At 24.8% G+C, this 20,255-nt stretch overlaps 4 protein-coding genes across 4 annotated transcripts; 3 read left to right on the top strand and 1 right to left on the bottom strand.

The window, feature by feature from the left end:
- Window positions 1–1,126: 1,126 nt before the first annotated feature.
- On the top strand, window positions 1,127–7,035 carry LOC114126080 (upstream stimulatory factor 2). Its single transcript, XM_050211070.1, has 6 exons — window positions 1,127–1,328; window positions 1,427–1,650; window positions 1,714–1,835; window positions 2,031–2,165; window positions 2,661–2,839; window positions 4,043–7,035. The coding sequence occupies exons 1-6, from the start codon at window positions 1,288–1,290 to the stop codon at window positions 4,071–4,073; spliced, it is 732 nt and encodes a 243-aa protein (XP_050067027.1). The 5' UTR covers window positions 1,127–1,287; the 3' UTR covers window positions 4,074–7,035.
- LOC114126217 (short-chain specific acyl-CoA dehydrogenase, mitochondrial) lies at window positions 6,883–11,025 on the top strand. Its single transcript, XM_027990115.2, has 10 exons — window positions 6,883–7,035; window positions 7,109–7,234; window positions 7,389–7,555; window positions 8,297–8,406; window positions 8,499–8,650; window positions 9,481–9,669; window positions 9,749–9,892; window positions 9,950–10,077; window positions 10,234–10,329; window positions 10,392–11,025. The coding sequence occupies exons 2-10, from the start codon at window positions 7,195–7,197 to the stop codon at window positions 10,602–10,604; spliced, it is 1,239 nt and encodes a 412-aa protein (XP_027845916.1). The 5' UTR covers window positions 6,883–7,035; window positions 7,109–7,194; the 3' UTR covers window positions 10,605–11,025.
- A 1,735-nt stretch (window positions 11,026–12,760) lies between these two features.
- LOC114126059 (malate dehydrogenase, mitochondrial) lies at window positions 12,761–19,948 on the bottom strand. The gene is made up of 7 exons (XM_027989937.2): window positions 19,591–19,948; window positions 19,011–19,208; window positions 17,701–17,868; window positions 14,308–14,433; window positions 14,082–14,219; window positions 13,807–13,998; window positions 12,761–13,165 (listed from the first exon to the last, which is right to left on the bottom strand). The coding sequence occupies exons 1-7, from the start codon at window positions 19,648–19,650 to the stop codon at window positions 13,034–13,036; spliced, it is 1,014 nt and encodes a 337-aa protein (XP_027845738.1). The 5' UTR covers window positions 19,651–19,948; the 3' UTR covers window positions 12,761–13,033.
- Window positions 14,744–16,909, top strand: LOC114126070 (protein mono-ADP-ribosyltransferase PARP12-like). Its single transcript, XM_027989949.2, has 4 exons — window positions 14,744–15,394; window positions 15,934–16,054; window positions 16,239–16,491; window positions 16,569–16,909. The coding sequence occupies exons 1-4, from the start codon at window positions 15,381–15,383 to the stop codon at window positions 16,742–16,744; spliced, it is 564 nt and encodes a 187-aa protein (XP_027845750.2). The 5' UTR covers window positions 14,744–15,380; the 3' UTR covers window positions 16,745–16,909.
- Window positions 19,949–20,255: the final 307 nt, after the last annotated feature.

Raw genomic sequence — 20,255 nt, 5'->3', positions numbered from 1 at the left:
CCAATCATGAAAAATATAATATGCAACTCAATATTTTTTTTTTTTGAAATTTCAGTTAAAAAAATCAATTAGTCTTCCAATATATTTTCAAATCATAAGTGACAATAAAATTGACAAAGCTTCTTTTTAACATCTGTGCAAGGTTTACACACCATTCTTCAGTACTCGGTAGGTACAAAAAAAAAAAGAAATATAGTCAATTTACGCTCTACCCAATATTATTACTTATACTTCAATAGTCATGGGCGCCTATAAGTAACATTTAAGGGGGGGGGGGTTAAAATAAAAAAATTCTCAAATGTAAGGTAATGAAGATAATAATAATATTCTGGTAATATTTATTGAGCTACAAGTTTTAAATATTTTTTGTCTAGGGGGGGGGCAAGTGCCCCATCTTGCCCCTCCCAATGGGTGCCCATGTTAATAGTTATATCTACAACCATCGTCAGTTTGGCATATAAAAGGCCACCGCCGCAATTTCCCTCTAGGGCCTCAATTTTTTTTTTCATTCACTATGAACATAGGTAGTAGATCCTCCCCTCGACTCGTTTATAAACTAAAAAAAAATAATATAAAAGCTCAGGACTTCGGCCGCATTTTCGGTACTCGCCGGGCCGACTCTGCAGATAACCTACATAATTCTAGCAACTATATATACAGTTACACAACTTAAGGCATTGAGTAACAATCTTGAGTTTAACTATAAAATTAGTTTATGAAAGAAAAATAGTCACAAGTCAGTAGGTAATAACTATAATAGGTAAACATAAATACATTAAACAATATGTTAGTCGTCAACTAGAAAAAATTAACTGGAGTCTAGATTCTGTAGACCTGTAGTTGTTGATGCCGAAATGCTGACTGGACAATATTTTAAATTAGTATTAGTAATAATTACCAATTTCAGATTTCCACGAAATGAATGAAATAATCAGAAATATTGAAATGACAAACAGACACACAGTCCACAGACCACAATTTTAAATTATTAATATATTTTCTTATAATATAGTAGTTAGTTTCGTGCATATTTAATTTTATTCTTCCATGACAGAATTACATGTGGTGTGATTTCATATCAACATTATCAACATAAAATTAGCTAAATATTTATGTTTTAACTTTTAAAGATTATCTTATTTAAAAAGCAATTTATATTTTATTTTTTATCTAAATTTATTCCATATTTCCATCTTCAATCCTTATTCCTTATGTTTGTAATTTTTCAAATTTGTTAATAATATTTAATTTTTATCTCATAATTTATAGTAAGATTTGATTGGAATTATGTCTATTAAAATGTCAGATAATGATTCACTAAATGTTGGGTAAATTATATTTTAAGATACTTGTCTTGTCTTTGAAATGACAACTTTGTCAAATAATATATGAAATTTAATATACATAATTTTAATTTGTATTATAGTAATACTTATAAAGTGGCAAACAATGGTCAACTTATTAAACTAGAATCAAATATTCTTGGTGCACAAACTTTGATCGTCACTGATGATGATGGATCTCTTGAGTCTGTTGATGAACAACCTACTGCTGCTGTCATAGAAAACGGAAACGTAACTGGAATTGTTATGAGTAAAACCAACGATACAAACATTACACAATATGAGCTTAGACCAAACAATAATGCTAGTAAGGAGTCTAATAATTGAGTATTTAGTTTGAAAATTTTTAATTTTTAATTTTTTTTCGTAGCTCAATTTTTTGTTGTACAACCAATTAATGATTTATTTACAACTACAACAACTGTTAAAAGACCAATTGTACCACTCAATAGTGAAGTGTCCAGAAAACGAGTAGATCGTACTGTTGTAACAGTAAGTAATTTAAAATTAATTTAATTTTTATAGTATTTTAATACTTAATCTCATTATTTTTGTTTAAATAAATGTTAATTTTTTTCTCATTATTATAACATTATTTAAAAACCCATCTTAAATTATAAACTTTAAATTCAAATTGTTGATAAATAAACTAAAATACATTTAAAAAATGCATGATAATGTTTAAAGAGGGATGCTAAAAGACGATTGACACACAATGAAGTAGAACGTCGAAGACGTGATAAAATAAACCAATGGATAATGTATATGAGCAAAATTATACCAGATTGTGCTGAAGAAAACAAGACTAATTATGATAACCAGGTAAAATATTAAGTATTTTTTTTACAATATCTTTTTATCAAATAAGTTTTTTAAGGAATAACTATCAGAAAGTTAATAATAATACTAATCAAATTTTAATAATATGTAAAATTTAAGATAGTTTGTTTATTACATTCAACTTAAATGAGTAAATGTCTTGTTTTCATTGTAAGTATAGATAAAAGCATTTATATGTAATTAAAATAATAAAATTGCCCTAATTATCTATTTTTTTTCTGGCTGTAATATTAATATTTGCATTATCGGATTAAAAAAAACTCATAATTTTTTTAATGATAATTTATACTGTATCTGTTAATTTAAATATTTATAATTAGTCTACTTTGGAATTAAAAAATAAAAAAATTAACTTAAACTTTATAAGTTAAATTTAGTATTATTCATTAATTTATTAAAAATCAAAATAATAATTTATTCATTGATATTTTTAACTCTGTTATAATAATTAATATAAATTATCATTATTTATTCTAGAGTAAAGGAGGAATTTTAGCAAAAGCATGCGATTATATTAATGAATTAAAATCAACTAATCAAAGATTGATGGACTGTGTAAAACAAATGGAGGCTGTTAATAGGCATAATGATGAACTAAGGATGGAAAATGAAGAATTAAGAGGAATCTTATCACAACATGGATTATTATCTGAAAGGTAATTTTTAATATTTTTGTTGATATTTCAATAATTATAGGCTGAAATGATGTGAACTGTTTAAATATATTAGTAAATAATTATTACACATAACATTATATGTTGGGGTATACGTTTGAATATGGTTAAAGCATAGTGTATTGCCTATACTGTATAATATGTTCATATTTCCAAATTAAGATTAGCATTGATAAAATCTAAGGTATCTAAAATAGTTTTATCAAACTACAATATTATTGTAATTTGGGCTGTAATAAACAAATAAAAGTAAACCTATAGATAAAATAAACAATATAGTATGATAGAAATCTGAAATAAAAAAAAAAAGTGTGAATGTTATACACATATTTAACAATTAATTTTAGTGTGTACAAATAAAACTAACAGAAGTTATAGCTTGGTTAGTATATGTTGAATAATAAAATGATCAAATAAAATACAATAATCTAATTTTATTTTAAAAATATAATATTTTTTATGTATAGTTCTCATTATATTATGATTTTTTATATTTTGAACTTTAAGTTTTTATAATAATATATTTATTAATATGTAATAATTCTTGTTTTTAAAAGTCTAGGCTACAATTATTATTTTTGAAGTTTGATTAAACTCCTTTTATATATCTTAGAATTTATTGTAAACTATTAGGAAAACTTAGAATTTGGACATTTTACCAAATACTCGCAGTAGTTAGCCATCATAACAGCCTAGGTCTTGCAAATATTAATATTTTAACTTTAAAGGGATTGAAAGCAGTGATATTTGTTTTTGTGTAACACATGTGCAACATAGAATTATAAACATGTTCTATTTCAAACATACTAATTGGTGTAATGAAGCAATAAGAATTTTGAAAACAGATTTAAATTTTTTTGTCAAGTCTACTTAAAGTTACTCAAGTTTTTGAAAAGTTAAAATAATAATAATATAAGAAAGTTAATCTTGAGAAGACTTAATGACTAATACAAATACAATGTTTTCAGAATTATTCTTATCATTTGGTATATTAAAAATAGAACACATCTAAAATCCCACGCTATTCATGTATTAGACAAAAACAAAAAATCACAGCTTCCAAACCCCTTAACAAGAGAAATATTATACAAGCAATTATTGCAATCGCCATTTAGCCTTCACATAAGTTTGTTCAGTGAGGTGCAGTGAATAAAATTGTATGAATTAATATTATTGTGGTTTTAGTTTTGTTTCTAGAGATGGCGATTCTTCATGAGAATTATTAGAAGTTATAAATTATGTTAAACTGATTTAAACTTCTTCTTTGTTACTATATTTAAAACTTTCAAAATACCGAAGAGACCAATGTTTTACTATTTATGTTTAAAATTTTAAATGTTTTCAATAATATTAAAATAAATAAGGGCTATTTGGAATATTAAATATAATATTATGTTTATATATTAATAGCTGACTTTTGATTAATTTTATTCAGTCCATAAAAAGTTATTTGAATTTAACTATCATTTTAGATCAAATACTAAAAACAAAAAAAAAAAATTAGATAATAAGTAATTTATTAATTATTATTATACTTTAGTGACAACCATAAAATGTACTTAACCTCTATATTTAATTTATGTAATACAATGTTTAACTGTAAATTATTATACTAAGTTTAGAGTATATAAAAGGTGTGTTTGTGTTGAACTACATTTTAAATTTCTGTTAATTTATAAATTTAGTTTGTTTGGTTAGGTTACTAAACTGAACCTTACTTGAAATATAGAGTTAAAATTAAATCAAATTAATTCCTTAAATAGTTTTTGATCTTAAAAAATTTGAGGAAACTAAAATAGTCATCTGAAAATAATTGTTATATGTTAATTTAATCTAATGGAATACAATTTTTATTTTACCTAAATAAAAGCTCAGAATATAATTAAATTCTATTAACGGTTAATAAAACTATGCAAGATCATGTTTTTGTTTTTATAAAAAATAATCATTATTTACAAATTAGTGATACAATTTTTATTTTTTAAATTTTAGTGATTATAAAAACTTAGTAATTTTTTTTTATTTTTTTTATTTATCATAAACAATTTTTATGATATAGAGTGTCTCAATTTTAAAATAGAACATACCTTTTACTGATTTATTGACTTTTCATAAATTTGTAATTATATTTTATAATTTAGGTTATTGGAATCATTCTGTCATAAATTCTTTTTTTCATATCACTAAACAATTTCTTAAGCTGTATTATTGATAATATATAAACAGTTTTTAGAAACTAATTTTATTATTTATGTATTTTTACTGTTTAATAAATGAAGATGTATATTATTTTAAAATAGTCTTTATATTGTCAAATATAAAATTAATGTATAAGGGTTATTGTTTTTTTTTTTTTTTTAGTACTAATCTTAGTAAGTTTATTGTTTTGTGTTTTTGTTATGTAGTTTCTAATTATTTATATGAAAAATGTTGAATGGAATTACATGTGGTTTTTTTGTAAATATTAATTTATGCGTGGTTATTGCTATTTTATTTTCTTGAATATAAATCAGAATTTAAAAAATATATAAATTGGTTTTAGTTTTTCAATTTTTTACCCCCTCTCCCTTAAAAAAATAAATTTATTTTTATCAAATATTGTCCAATTATAATTGTTTCACCATAATATTAAACTTCAAACTATTTATTACAGTTTCAAATAATGTGGAGGCTGTTATAGTTCTCTTAAATGTATAAAACCCAAGTCATTCATTAGTCAATTTTCATGTAATAATTTTAATGATTGTGGTTTACCTGATCTACCATAGTTGCAGTGCAATATTGTTGTACTTAAACAAACACCATTGGTAGTCAAGTAGAATGTACAAAATTTAAATTAATTTCTTGAAATTTAAAACTGTGAGAAAGTAAATTATTATATTATGTATTATTAACATCCTCTTGAAGTTAAATATCAAACTATTGCTACATAGTACATGCTCTAACCTACATACTTATTGTAAACTATTTAAGGTATTATAAATTTAATTAGTTGTGACTAGGATTTGAATTTGCTGAAATATAATTTTTTTTTTTAGTGTTTTACCTACTAGGTACATATCTATTTCTGTTCATGATGTTATTTTTGAATTGTTTCGTTAATATTTTTATTTGGAATTTTTGACAAATCTAATTTTACAGAGGAATTTTTAAGTTTTAAGAATATTTTTTTACAATTTATTTCTAGAGCGAACGTAAATAATTGTATTAAAAAATTACGATATAATAATTGATAAGAAATTTGCTCGTGGGCTGTCTCTAGACGCTCGTGTAAGTATTTGATTTTAAAAATTGTTTTCTTGGTTGAACGCATGACAAAATAAACAAAATAAAATGAAAAAATATTTTGTCATTTTAGTACTCATTAATCATTCGAACAAGGCGTAGCTGTGAAACTTGTAGATCCAAAATATATTTATAATATTCTTCACAATATTCTCTACTGTACAATACGTTTCCCTCGTACTTTTTTAAAACTTTACTAAATTAATTTCTAAATGTATTTTTACCGAGGAATTCTTTGAGATTTCTTAATCCCATCCCCATGTAATCACGTATTACTATAATATATTGCTTATAGTGGTGTAATATGTTGACACGTTAACAGAAAACAACTACGTGGTGAGGACACTGAACTCTATAACTCCTTAGAGTCTAGTGGATGAGGAGGATAGATTTATAAGTAAAACGTCTTACACGGGACTTAGCCGAAAAACCAAATTATTTTAAACGTATTTTAGGTTGTTAATTTCACAATGCATAATTTATATTTTGTTATGTATTTCCCCCCTCCCCAAATTCGTTTTGTTTGACGAGTTATACAATCGTCAAAATCAACCCTATCCCTAGTATATCGCGGGCTGTTGTTTCGCGATAAAAACCGAACGGAAAACGAAAAGGCATGAACATTTAACGCTTTTTATTGCTACTAGAGTGCAGTCGTGATTTTAATCATTTTTTTTTTCTAAACAAGTGCACAGATGGAAACGGAGTAGTATTAAGTTCACGGAAATGTTATTTGAATAATTGGTAGTTGGTACTGCACTACGCCGCTTCTGCATTAGACATTAGTACATTCGGCCAGTCGACTCGTACAAACTCGAAGTACGAGTGTTTTTTTAAACTAGATCATTTCTACGTCTATATATGTCCTCACCCGTTGACCGTTGTGTATTGCTGTAATAATAATTATCTTACAAAACATTTTAATAAGTATTTTTATTTTTTATTTTTTATTTTTTTTTTTCACAGAAACAAATCTTTATAGTTTTTTTTTCTGTGAATCTGTCAATTTTTGCATCTCATTATTAGCTTGTTTGAATCGAAAAATAATCATAATGTCGAGCTTAAAATTATCTTCTCTTTTGAAAAACTCAGGTAAATAATAATTATAATTCTTTTTTTTTCTCTCTCACCTTTTAACCGAGCCAATGTCAAATAGATTAATTTAAAACAAATAATATGGTTTATAATCTATGGAAACTGGTGTATTATAATATATTTTATATTGTTGAACTGTTCCTTTGTGCAGGGATGAGGTTTGCTCTGAATGGTGTCACGAAAAGGTCGATAGCCTCTCTGTCGTCCTTGTCAGAGACTCATCAAATGCTGTATAAGACTTGTAGAGATTTTGCAGAAGGAGAGTTAAAACCTGTTGCAGCTAAAGTGGATAAGGAACATTTATTTCCTGAGAAACAGGTCTGTGACTTGTGATAAATATTTGACTCTAAAATATTATATTATAAACATTATATGTGTAATGAACCTGCATCATTTATAAAATATGGTAAATTAATATTTACAATCTGTTTTATAGTAATTTAATTTAATGCAATTAAATTTATATGGAAATAATCTTGCACTTTATATTTATAATACAAAGTCCGTGTTGGCAGTAAACTATTTGAGAAATACCTTTATTCTTAAATTACATTTGTGTTCATCATTTATATTTAAAAAAAAGGAACCAAAGGTACATAATATGCAATTGAAATTTTGCATTATGCATATTTAATGTGTTTACGATAAATAAGTGTACTATAATCTCTCCTTCTAAATGACCATGGCTTGTATTATGTAATTGGTTAGTTATATTTACATTTATGATTATATGTTGATGTTAAAAATACATTTTGTTGTTAAATTCAAAGGATATTGGATTTAACATTACAAGTACAATATTGCTACAATGTCATTTGGTTAAATTATTTTTACTATACAGACAAGATAGGTGTAGTAGAATGATTGATATAAATATCTTAAGATAAAATCTCAAATATATTGCCTTTAATTAAAATGTTGTATAAGTAGTATTGACTTGGTAGGTATAGATATTGTTGTAAATTTTAATAAGAATATAATGAATCAAACATTTTTTTTGTACTTGCTATGTTTAAAATGTGTGATTAGATTTTTGAAATTTTTTTTAATGTATTTTAGATTAAAGAAATGGGAGAATTGGGTTTAATGGCAATTGATATTCCAGAGTCATTGGGTGGTACGGGTCTTGACTATTTGGCATATGCTATTGCAATAGAAGAAATTTCTAGGTATGTTAAAAATACATAAAAGTACATTTATTTCTGAGTACCTCTATCCATTTTTAAAATATTAATATATTTATACATATATTTTTTTTTAGAGGTTGTGCATCAGCTGGCGTTATTATGAGCGTGAATAATTCTTTGTACCTTGGTCCAATTAATAAGTTTGGAAATGATAAACAAAAAGAGGAGTATATCAGACCTTTTACAAATGGGGAAAAAATTGGATGTTTTGGTCTTAGCGAACCAGGTAAATAAAACATTTCTTGTTCCATAATTGATACACATAATACTCAAGATAAGTTAAGTTTTAGTATAAATTAATGACTCATTAGGTATGTTGAAACGATCAAATTTCACGATTTATATAATTTTATTAGTAAATGATTTAATCGCTTGATAGGTATGCTTATTGATATTTAATGTTTTGATAAAAATAAACAATAGTTATAAAATGAAAATAATTACCATATTTCAGGTTAATAGTTCAACCTAATTCAAAAAAAATGGTAATTATTAATTAGTAATACTAATTCAGATTAAATATGACCTTTAATAACTTGTTTATCATTTTTGATTTATGTATCATTTATATCTATAATTGGATGAGATTTAAATTGCTATGTTACTCTTTTATCAAACATCAACAAAATGTATAATAATGTTTCAGGATCTTAAAATCATAAATGTAAATAATGCATAACAAGTGTACAATACTGAGAAATTTATCTTTCATATTGCACAATTTAAATAAAACTCAATAATTTTCATTAGGTAAATGCAGTTATTGAATAAAGTTTTACCTATATTGTATTGAGAAAGAATCTGAAGAAATGAATCGATGTTGAAAATTATTTATTTATGCATAATAATTCTATATTACTTGATTAACAGTTATGAAATTATTAAATAGAATATAAACAGAAATGTATTGATATTGTACTTAAAATGGTTTTTTAGTCACTATAATTTTTTTATAATTGAGTGCAATATTTATAACTATTAGTTGTAATTATTTTGTTTTTGTTTATTAGTAATTCAAGTACAATATTTTATATGATTTTACCCATTTTTTTTAAGGTAATGGAAGTGATGCTGGTGCAGCTTCTACTTTGGCAGTTAAAAGTGGTTCCAATTGGGTTTTAAATGGCACTAAATCATGGATTACTAATGCCCATGAAGCCAAAGCATCAGTTGTATTTGCAACCACCGATAAAGCTAAGAAACACAAAGGAATTAGTGCATTTTTAGTTAGAAGAGAATATCCAGGTAAAAATAGTATTTTAAGTATAATATAATTAAAAATATTTAGAAATGTTTGGTATGATGAACTGAAATTTATTTTTAGGGTTTTCATTGGGTAAAAAAGAAGATAAACTTGGTATACGAGGTTCGTCTACTAGTAATTTAATTTTTGAAGACTGTTCAATTCCAGAAGAAAACATCTTGGGTGAACCTGGTATGGGTTTCAAAATTGCAATGATGACTTTAGGTAATTTTAAATTTCACTTTTTTTCAATACTTTTCTAAAATAAGTGTTTTATTGTAGATGCTGGCCGCATCGGAATTGCTTCTCAAGCACTTGGGATAGCTCAAGCATCTCTCGATGTTGCTGTTGAATATGCAACCAAAAGAATAGCATTTGGCGCTCCTATATCTAAACTGCAAAGTATTCAGGTATTAATATTTATTTGTTTTTGATTAAAATTGAATTAAAATTTAGATTAAAGTATTAGTTATTAGTGTTATACAGTTTATACCTTACCATATTATTATGTTTTATATTTAAAATGTATTTTAATGGAATAAAAAATATAAATGTATTTTTTTTAGAATAAAATTGCCGACATGTCTTTGAGAGTAGAAAGTGCAAGATTGTTGACATGGAGAGCAGCTGTTTTAAAAGATGAACATAAGCCATTTACAAAGGTTCATATATTTTATTTTATTTGTTAAATTTATATACTTAAAAATGATATTTCCTTTTATAGGAAGCAGCAATGGCCAAATTAGCTGCATCTGAAGCAGCAACATTCAATGCACATCAGTGTATTCAAGTATTGGGTGGTATGGGTTATGTTTCTGACATGCCCGCTGAACGGCACTATCGCGATGCTCGGATAACAGAAATTTATGAAGGAACGTCTGAAATACAGAAGCTTGTGATAGCTGGAAATGTATTCAAAGAGTATAGCAGCTCTTAATAAGTTATTATCCATAAGAATTAATACTGATATACCGTTACCAATTAATTAAAGTGTATACTACACAATCTACGGATGGTGTTTAGACTGAATTTTTCAAATTTAAAAGTATATCTATGGAAGTATAAAATTATACCTATTGAAAATATCCCAACATAATATATTATGATCATTTCAATTCAATTAATTGTTAGATCTATATAGTATATTTTATAAACTGTTAAACATTTATGACAGATTTTTAAATTTCTATACTATTGCATGCAATTAAATTAATATAAATTATAAGTATAAAATATTTAATCAAATAATTATATTATGATTTTAATGAAATGTCATTTATTTTTTTGATTTTATAATTGAGTATTTTATTTGATATACATATATTTTTTTAAATAAATAAATGTATTCAAATGTTATATATCATTTGTCGTTTATAATTCCTTTTTCTATAATAAACTAATTTAGTACTTGGGTTAGGTAAAAGTAGTGGCAAGAAGTGTTAATAAAAAAATGATAATTAATTCTACCTTTTTTTTTTAATTTGAAAAAAAATTAACAATAAGTAGGTAATAGTAATAGCAACCTACATCAGTTATGATGAAATGATGTTGTTTAAATATTTTTTGTTGAAATTTGAAATTTACAATTGCCCATATGGATTACTACTTTAGATCATTTCATTAATGAAATTAAAAAAAAAGAAGCATTACAGCTATTGTATAATTTCTAAAATTAAGCCAATATAGTTTTTGTTTTTTGAATTTATAACAGTTATCACTACTGAAAAGAGAAAAACAAGTATTCTTTTACTTTGTTTTCAAGCACTAGAAAACATTTTAATAAAAATTTAATATCAAAAAAAGTATTTAATTTTTATACAGTTATGGAATTAATAATTTTTTTAACATTCTTTTCCCACAAAGAGTTACTTCCATCAATCACATCCATAACTGTGTCCTTTATTCATAAGGCAAATGTTTTCAATGTTTTGTTAAAAACATTAAGAACAACCGACTTGGTGAAACTGGTGGGATGGCTTTGTTATAGTTCAAGTATCTCATCAAAAATTTAAAGTGGGATATTTATCATATCTTTGTCATTGAATAATCTAATTATTATTTACAAGAACATGTTGGTGTTACCCGTGTTGGAAAATTATAGAAAATTGGTAAAGTATATTATAAAGTATAATAATTTGTATAAAGTAGAGTGTCCGCACAACAATTTTTTTGATGAAGAATGTATTTTTAAATTAACTAATATATTATACCTTGCGCAATACATAAATATTTATTTCATCATAATATTATACATAGTACATATGGTAAATTAGTTTTTAGTTATATAAAAACAAACATTTAAAGTTGTGTTTACTGCACATTTTCTATCATTATTCGATTATCTTTACTCCCTCGGTCACAATTAGTACTAATGATCAACATACAAATATAATGCATTCACTTTAATTTGTTTATTCATGCCACATTCAACTAATACGGGAAAACAAATAAGACCATTCAGTAAGAAATAATATTATGCAAGACATAAGTCCCCTCTCACTAAGACAGTGGTGTATTTAGGATTTTGTCCAGGGGGGGGGATATAAGTTGGAAAACATAATTTCCTCGACGGTGAGGGGGGTACACTTACCAACGTTATTAAACTTACTAGTAAAAAAATACCAAGGGGGGGATCTATCCACCCCCCCCCCATAAATATGCCACTGCACTAAGATTATCGTTTTAGGATGTGTGTTATAAGAATTCATCACATAATGCTAATTAAGCACTAACACCAAAGATTATGTTAACCAACTATGTATCTTATTTTTCATCGATGCAATATCAGTTTGGAATAAAGGTTTTAAATTGTGGTTTGCAATACTTATTACACGTGACTGCAATAACAAGACACTTATCAGAGGATCAGAGTATATTATTGTTTTTTGAGCTTAAATCGCGTTAATTATTTTAAGAAGGTTATAAAAAATAGTTTTTCAAAATATAATAAGATTTAGAAATGGGTGTTGGCATATTGAAAGATCTTTATCGGCAATCTGTACATTCGACTGATGTTCAAGAACAACAAGATTAGAATATTCCAATAACATTTTCCTACAGTTAATATGACGAGAAATAAAAAAAAACAGCAAATTGTAATATCTTTTTTTATAGTTTCATTACGTAAACTAGCATTTATTATGACTCTTAGTTTATATATAATTAAATAACAAATTATACGTCTAATGTTTATAATCTGATTTAGAGTAAAATCTTAAATCGTGTATATAATAATATTCGGTAAACATTCAATTTTGTCATGTAGAAATACAACGAAGAGAGGACATGTTTTCAATTTAAATACTTTTAAGTAGCAGTACGTAAATAATACAATGGATCGAAATTAAAATAATCTATTTATGACATTTATTTGTAGTTTTTGCCAAAATCTGCTCCTTTCTTGATGTTGGAAGCCAATTCAGGTAAGGCAGCCTTTAGCAAATCTTTTTCAAAATCTGACAGATTACCCATGCCAAAGTTCTTTTCAATTCCATTTTTCTAGAAAAAAAAAAAATTAAAAATTATACATTGGTGATATACCAGTACAGTCTTGATTGCAACTCAAAAGGGTCAAGTGATTAAAATTGCTAGTACTTTAAACTGCATAAGTACAAAATGTTTTCCACATATACTGACATTGTAGGGTTCAATTTTTACTTAAATCGGTTAATTATTTAGTATTTGATGGGTCATGAAAAAATTCAATAGTTGAATGAATAAAAATTCTAAATAAAAAAGTGCATTAATATTTTACTATCATAATATTTTAAAACTAAAATAATTAAAGTATTTATTTATTTTTTCAATAAAAAAGTTAAAAGAGTAGACGAGTAAAAAAAATAATAAAGTTGAATCACTTTAATAGTTTTATTCCTTATGATTATATTTTAAAGATAAGTACACAAAAAATATGATTGTATAAAAATAATGTAGACATAAATATGCAATAATATTGCAATTATTATGAAACCGTTATCATAATTTTACACAATCATAATGTATCCAATAATAAAGTAATTATGTTGTATCTTGATTTGAATGGCATTTAATTAAATATAATATCACGTGTTCATTATATATAGCCTTGGAAGATAAATTTCTATAAAATATAAAAAACAACAACAAAAGTACAAAATTACCCCAATAAGAACTGGTGTACTGAAGTATGGCGAGTCAGTTACTGTTGACTCTACGAATGAACATTCTACGACATTTGGTTCGCCAAGTATTGCTCTACACATAGAAGTTGTAAATTTGGCACCTGCAAATGCCATAGACAGGGTTGCAGAGCCTGCTCCAGCTTTAGCTTGTACAACTTCAGTACCAGCTTCCTAAAAAAATTGATGTGTTAATTATAAAAATAGTATAAACAAAATTTAACACAAAAGATAAATAAAAAAAAAAAATCTATTACTTGAATGCGTTTTGTTAGCTTCACGAGCACATCATGGTCAAATGTCACTTGAGGTGTACATTGAGATATTAAAGGAATAATTGTTGGTCCGGAATGTCCACCGATTACAGGAACGTTGACATCAGTAGCATTAAGACACTAAAAATATATATATTTATTAATATATTATTTTATATATATATATTACATAAAAAGTGTTTCAATTAAATCAACACACAATACTTACTTTAAGTTCAGCAATGAATCTGTTAGATCGGACAATATCTAAAGTGGTCACACCAAATAACCTTTTTGGATCATAAACATTAAGCTTCTTCAATATTTCCGCAGCAGCTGGTACAGCACTATTGACCTAAAAAAAAAATATATAATTATTCATAATAAAACCTCATAGTAATTTATGTTAACTCATGATAAAGACAATTAAGAAATTAAGTATAAATTAATAATGAACTGAACCGAACATAAACCAGAAATGTAAATATACTCTGTCTAGCAAGAGAATATACTACCTTCTGGTGAATCTATTCATCTAAGTACACATCTTCGAGCAATATTGGTCTTGATGGCAGTGTTAGACCAAGATACATATATAAGACATGTCTTCTTGCTGGACAGAGTATAGAAATTGAATATTGTTACTGAGGTTGTGATGAAATATGAAAAAGAAATTTATTAAAAGAAAATATTGAAAAGTTGCAAGTCAGGAATTAACAGTATGTCAATATAATTTATGCTATAAAATACTTTCCAATTTCCCCAAAATTTTTACTATATGTATAAAGAGCTTTATAATATTATAAAGCATCTTATTTGCAGTAAAATATATACAACATTTATAAAATAAATATTGATTATTTATAAATTTAATATAATTATAAATAATCTAATATTTTTTTTATTTAACATTTGACTGGACTTATTATTATTATTTATATTTTGAATATAACTTAAATGATAAATTAAATTTGTTAATACATTGCATACTATGTCAATAGTTAAGACATTTGGATTTAAATATTAATAGACAATGATAATGAATACTATCTAATAACTACAGAGTAAACAAAATAATATGTTTACAGAACAAAGAACTATGCCTAAAATTGTACTTAGATACCATACAATGAATATTAGAATATGTATCATTGGAAATAAACTGGATTAGTAGCTTATAATACTACAAGAGTATTGGTTGATCTTCATTATAAACTAATAAAAGAATTAAAATTCTCTTAAAAGTGTTTAACACTTCTAGTTTGGAACCAGTAAAATTTTTAGAAATCAATCAAAATAATAATGACTTTAAATTGGTGAGTATCTATTTATAAAATAAATTTTGAGAACAGTATACATTTAAATTCTAAACCAATTTTTATTTATTAAGTTACTTAGTTTATTATTAAGAAGATACCAAACCCACATGTTTTGTTTATACATAGCAAAACTGTATTCAGCAGAATCAATCTTGTGTTATTAGTTGCGTTAAATTAGTATGAGTTGATCCTATATCAACGAAAGAATATTATTTAGGTCACCATATTGGCTTTTATTGATATTTAAAATTTAAAATGAGTTATGATAATTTAAAAACTGTCATATTTTACACAGTTATAACACAATTTAAAATTAAACTTTCAATAAAAGATAATATTCTTACTTTAAGTTTTGATAGTAGGTAAATTATTCATCTTAATATTAAAACTAATAACACAAAATTTGTTTTTACTGAATTCATATTTGTACAAGAGCAAAAGTACTTTGGAATTTGCACACATCAATTAATATTATAAATATAAATTATATTATTAATGTAAGAGAATTGATAGAATTGTATATTATTTATATTCAGTGATTTTTCTAAAGCATCACCATTGGCAAATATTTACCAACAAAACATACTGGAAGATTATGACTACAATAATGACGACATAAACAGATCATTGTTTTGGGGTATAAAATCATATTTTAAAGTAAGTATTTCAAGTAAACATTAATTAATATAAAATTATATAACAGTAAACATAGTTCAAACTAGTTTTTATCTAAAAAATAATTTTATAATTTATTTAGTTGACAATATTTTATTCGACATAAATAGGTTTAAGTACAATGTACATTATATAACATATTATCAATATCATACAATGACTATAGATTCTCAACGTGAAAAAAGTGAACAATCCTCAACTTTATGGCATGTATTTATTATGGAAAGAGGAATTAAAAGTTAGTGACAGTAACCAATTGAAGGAAAGACAATTATATCACGCAACTTCACCAAAAAATGCTTTAAGTATTTCTCAAAATAATATTGACTGGCGTAAGACATACAGGTCAAGATTTGGAATTGGTGCTTGTTTTTCAACATGTCCTAAATATGCACACAGATATTCAAGTGCAAATGGAGGTATATCAAATTTAAACAGAGATTTAAACAACCATATCAGATAGATTTTAAATTTAAATTTATAAATATTTTCATAGCATTTATGATTTGCAAAGTGCTTACAAAAAAAATAGAAGTAGTAGATGTCAACTATGACTTAAATGTACCAACAAAATGTGAAAATGATACTTCTTTGAGTAATACAGGTAAAGTATATGTTAAATATGATGACAACACTTTTTACCCAGAATTTATTGTTTATTATGTACATTAATTTTTGCATTTGATTTATTGAAAAATAATATTAATAATAAGAAAAAATATTAATGTTTTTAAATAATAAACAAAATAGTTATTTTGAAAACTTCTCAACATTTTTACACAACTAGAACAAAATATTGTATAAGTGATTCTAAATTAAATATTTAGATTACATACAAAAATAATACATTACATCTATTACTTAAATAAAAAATAACTATTTTCATTTTTAAATGAATACAGATTTAAATTTTAGTAATAAGTTTTTTTTTTAATATTTATTTTTATTGATTAATTCAAATAAATTTTATCTATATTTATTATTATTATTATTATTATTATTTAACTCAAAACACTTAGCTATTACCTACACAAATTGAATAAAAAATTATTTTTTAGTTATATGTATTAATTACCTACGACCTGCGACATGTAGCATGAACTTACATTCACTAGTAGTTTTAGATGTTATTCTATGCATTTACCAAGAGAGGGTTAAAAATGAGGTTTATTACTTTTATGATCAAAACTCAAGGTAGAATAATACTGGTTCAACTCTGGAGTATTAATCAATACAACAATAATCAAAAATGTGTTTTATGGTTTATTTTGAACTATATATTATGCTCTAAGCATGGGTCAAGAGTTAGGTGATTAAATAATGTCTGCTAATATTATACTATTCAATTTAACTAGTTTAATATTTAAAAAAATGTATTATATACCCCACAGTAAGAAAAAATATTTAAATATCATTGTTCTCAAAGTTATAAAAGGTAAACCATACTATGATTTATATGAAATTAATAGATCATAAATTTTAAAAATATATCACTGTAAAACAATTAACAAATGTTTAATGTTGCCTAATGAAAATAATATTTTAGGTATTAATTTATTACTTTTCAATAAGTTTAAATATTTAATGAAATATTCTATATAACTGGTCAAACATATAAAGGTACTTACTGGATTTGATATAATTCCAACAAGAGCATGAGGACTGACTTGTCCAATAACTTTAATGATATCGCATACAATTGAAATATTTGTATTGAACAAATCATCACGTGTCATACCAGGTTTACGAGGAATTCCTGCTGGAATAATAACTACATCTGTATCAGCAACGGCATCCTAAAAAAGGTAAATACATAAAATGGTATTCAAATAAAAAATTAAATTAAGAAGGGATATTAATATAACAAGTTAAAAATAAATTATACCAATTTTAAAGATTGACATCTTATTACCTATTTCAATTTAGGAAGTAAAAAATTGGCAATCAAAACTTTACCTTGAAACATATAATGACCTATTTTTAGAATTTATTAAATTTGTTACTGCCAAGAAAATAAAAATATTGGCAATAATATAAGTAAAAACTAAGGGCAATGTGTTATTTATATACTAAACATATATATAATCCCTTATTATCACATACACACAATTTTTAAATAATTAAAGTATTATCCAATAAATTAAATACAAAAAAATTATGTTGGTACAATAAAATATTCTGTAAATGAACATATAGAAGTAACTGGCTATAAAATATTATTTATACAATTTGAAAGGCTAAAAATGTACAATTATTGATTAAATTTAATTCAGTTTACTAAACATTAGATACCTAGTTATGCAGAAGACTTATTGATGACTGAAAATATTTAATTTTTAAGTATTATTTAGCTATTATTTATTTAATGAAATATAATATAGATTTTTTAAATGACTTAAATATTACATTATATTTTAACATTTTTTTTTTTTTAATACTATAATTTCACTTTAAATGTTAATATTTCCGTTAAACAATTAGATATTTTATTTTATACTGGCATATACTTAAAGATTAATATATATATTGTTTTGTCAGTTAATATTGATTAAACAATCTTTACATAATGTAAAATGATGTAATATTATCAGTAGGACTATCCACAGTTCATAAAGGTTAAATTTGATTAGGGATAGTTTATAAATTTGAATTTTTTTTAAGATTTAAAACTTGGTTGGACACAAATTTGTTTTAAATTAATTAAATATCGAGGTAAAAACATTGAATTTTATTTATTTGACACTTATTAATATTTAAGGATATCATATAATTATGGCTGTTATTAATTATAAAAGTGCATAAAATTTAACCTGTTTATGATTGTAACATTTTCTTTTATACTTGTTTTTTAAAATAGATAGTTTCTTGATTATACTTATGAATACTAACTACTAACTGTCTATTAAATATTACCTAATTCATTCATATAAACACATACTTTTAAGTTGTCCAACCCAACGTGACTGGTTACGTTGGAGTTAGTATCCATATGACTTAAATCAGCAACCACGCCTGGAGTTACTGGAGCAATATCATAAATAGCTAAGTCCGTGATGAGTGGACTTTGTTTTAACAATAAGGACAAGGGTTGACCAATGCCGCCCGAACCTCCACATACTGTTACTTTTAAACCTTTCTATAAATATTTACAAACACAGATAATTTAGTTTATTAAAATATGAGAATATACAAAAAAATACATTAAATAATAACAAAGCCACATACAAACCACACGTATGAAATAAAATATTTATTAAGTTTAGAAAAATAAAAAAATTTTAATCACTTATGTATTTTTCCGCCCAATGTGTTTTTTGAAATACCTAGGTAATATTGTGCAATTAACCAATGCGATCAAGATTTAAAAGAAATACACATTTACCTGCTAAATACAAAGAACTAAGCGACACTTGTTATTAATAATCAAAAGTTTACACGATAAACACAATAGTAATATTATAATACCTACATTATTTCAAACGTGTGGTAGGTATAGTTATAAAAATGTATTTTATTACCTTTGAAGAATACTGTCTAGCTCCTTGGTTAATGATGTTCTTAAATACTTTGGAAAACATTTTTAATTGTAAGACGGAATTCAAAAGTAAAAATTATAGGTAATTAATAATAAAAGGTAACTACGAGGAGAACTAGTGTTGTAGGTAGTTGAAGTAACAATAAGTAATAACGCGTTCGTCAAACGGTTATAAAATTTTAGAGGTAGACGACGACAGAACAGAGTCGGCACAAAAACGAGAAAGAAAGAAAGATATAGAAAGATGGTCGGCTTCAATATTTTCCTTATCAACAATAGCGATTGACGTGTAACGAAAAAAAATTGTACAACCGCTCTCTAGTAACAAGTTTACAAACTATTATCATCAAAATTGTATTGTACTATTTGTACTAAAAAATATTGTAGTGTATTAATTTTATTATGGACTATGGTTCTCAAATCTCAATAATGTGTATGGACGTCGTCAAAATACTGAACTTAGTAATTACTACCGTTGTCTGTAGCATGGCTTAAGATATCTAAAGCCGTGGTCTGTAATATTATATTATTACCTTATATCGATTACAAATTATAAGATAGTACCTACCTAAGTATAAACTCAGGGTGATTTATAATGTGTTTTTTTTATGTATCGATATATTTTATCGATCCAAAAATTATTCTTTT

The sequence above is a fragment of the Aphis gossypii genome, chromosome 1 (genome assembly GCF_020184175.1).
Source record: "Aphis gossypii isolate Hap1 chromosome 1, ASM2018417v2, whole genome shotgun sequence".
Lineage (NCBI taxonomy): Eukaryota > Metazoa > Arthropoda > Insecta > Hemiptera > Aphididae > Aphis > Aphis gossypii.
Note: the sequence above shows the minus strand (reverse complement) of the source record. Positions and strands in the feature narration are given on the sequence as shown.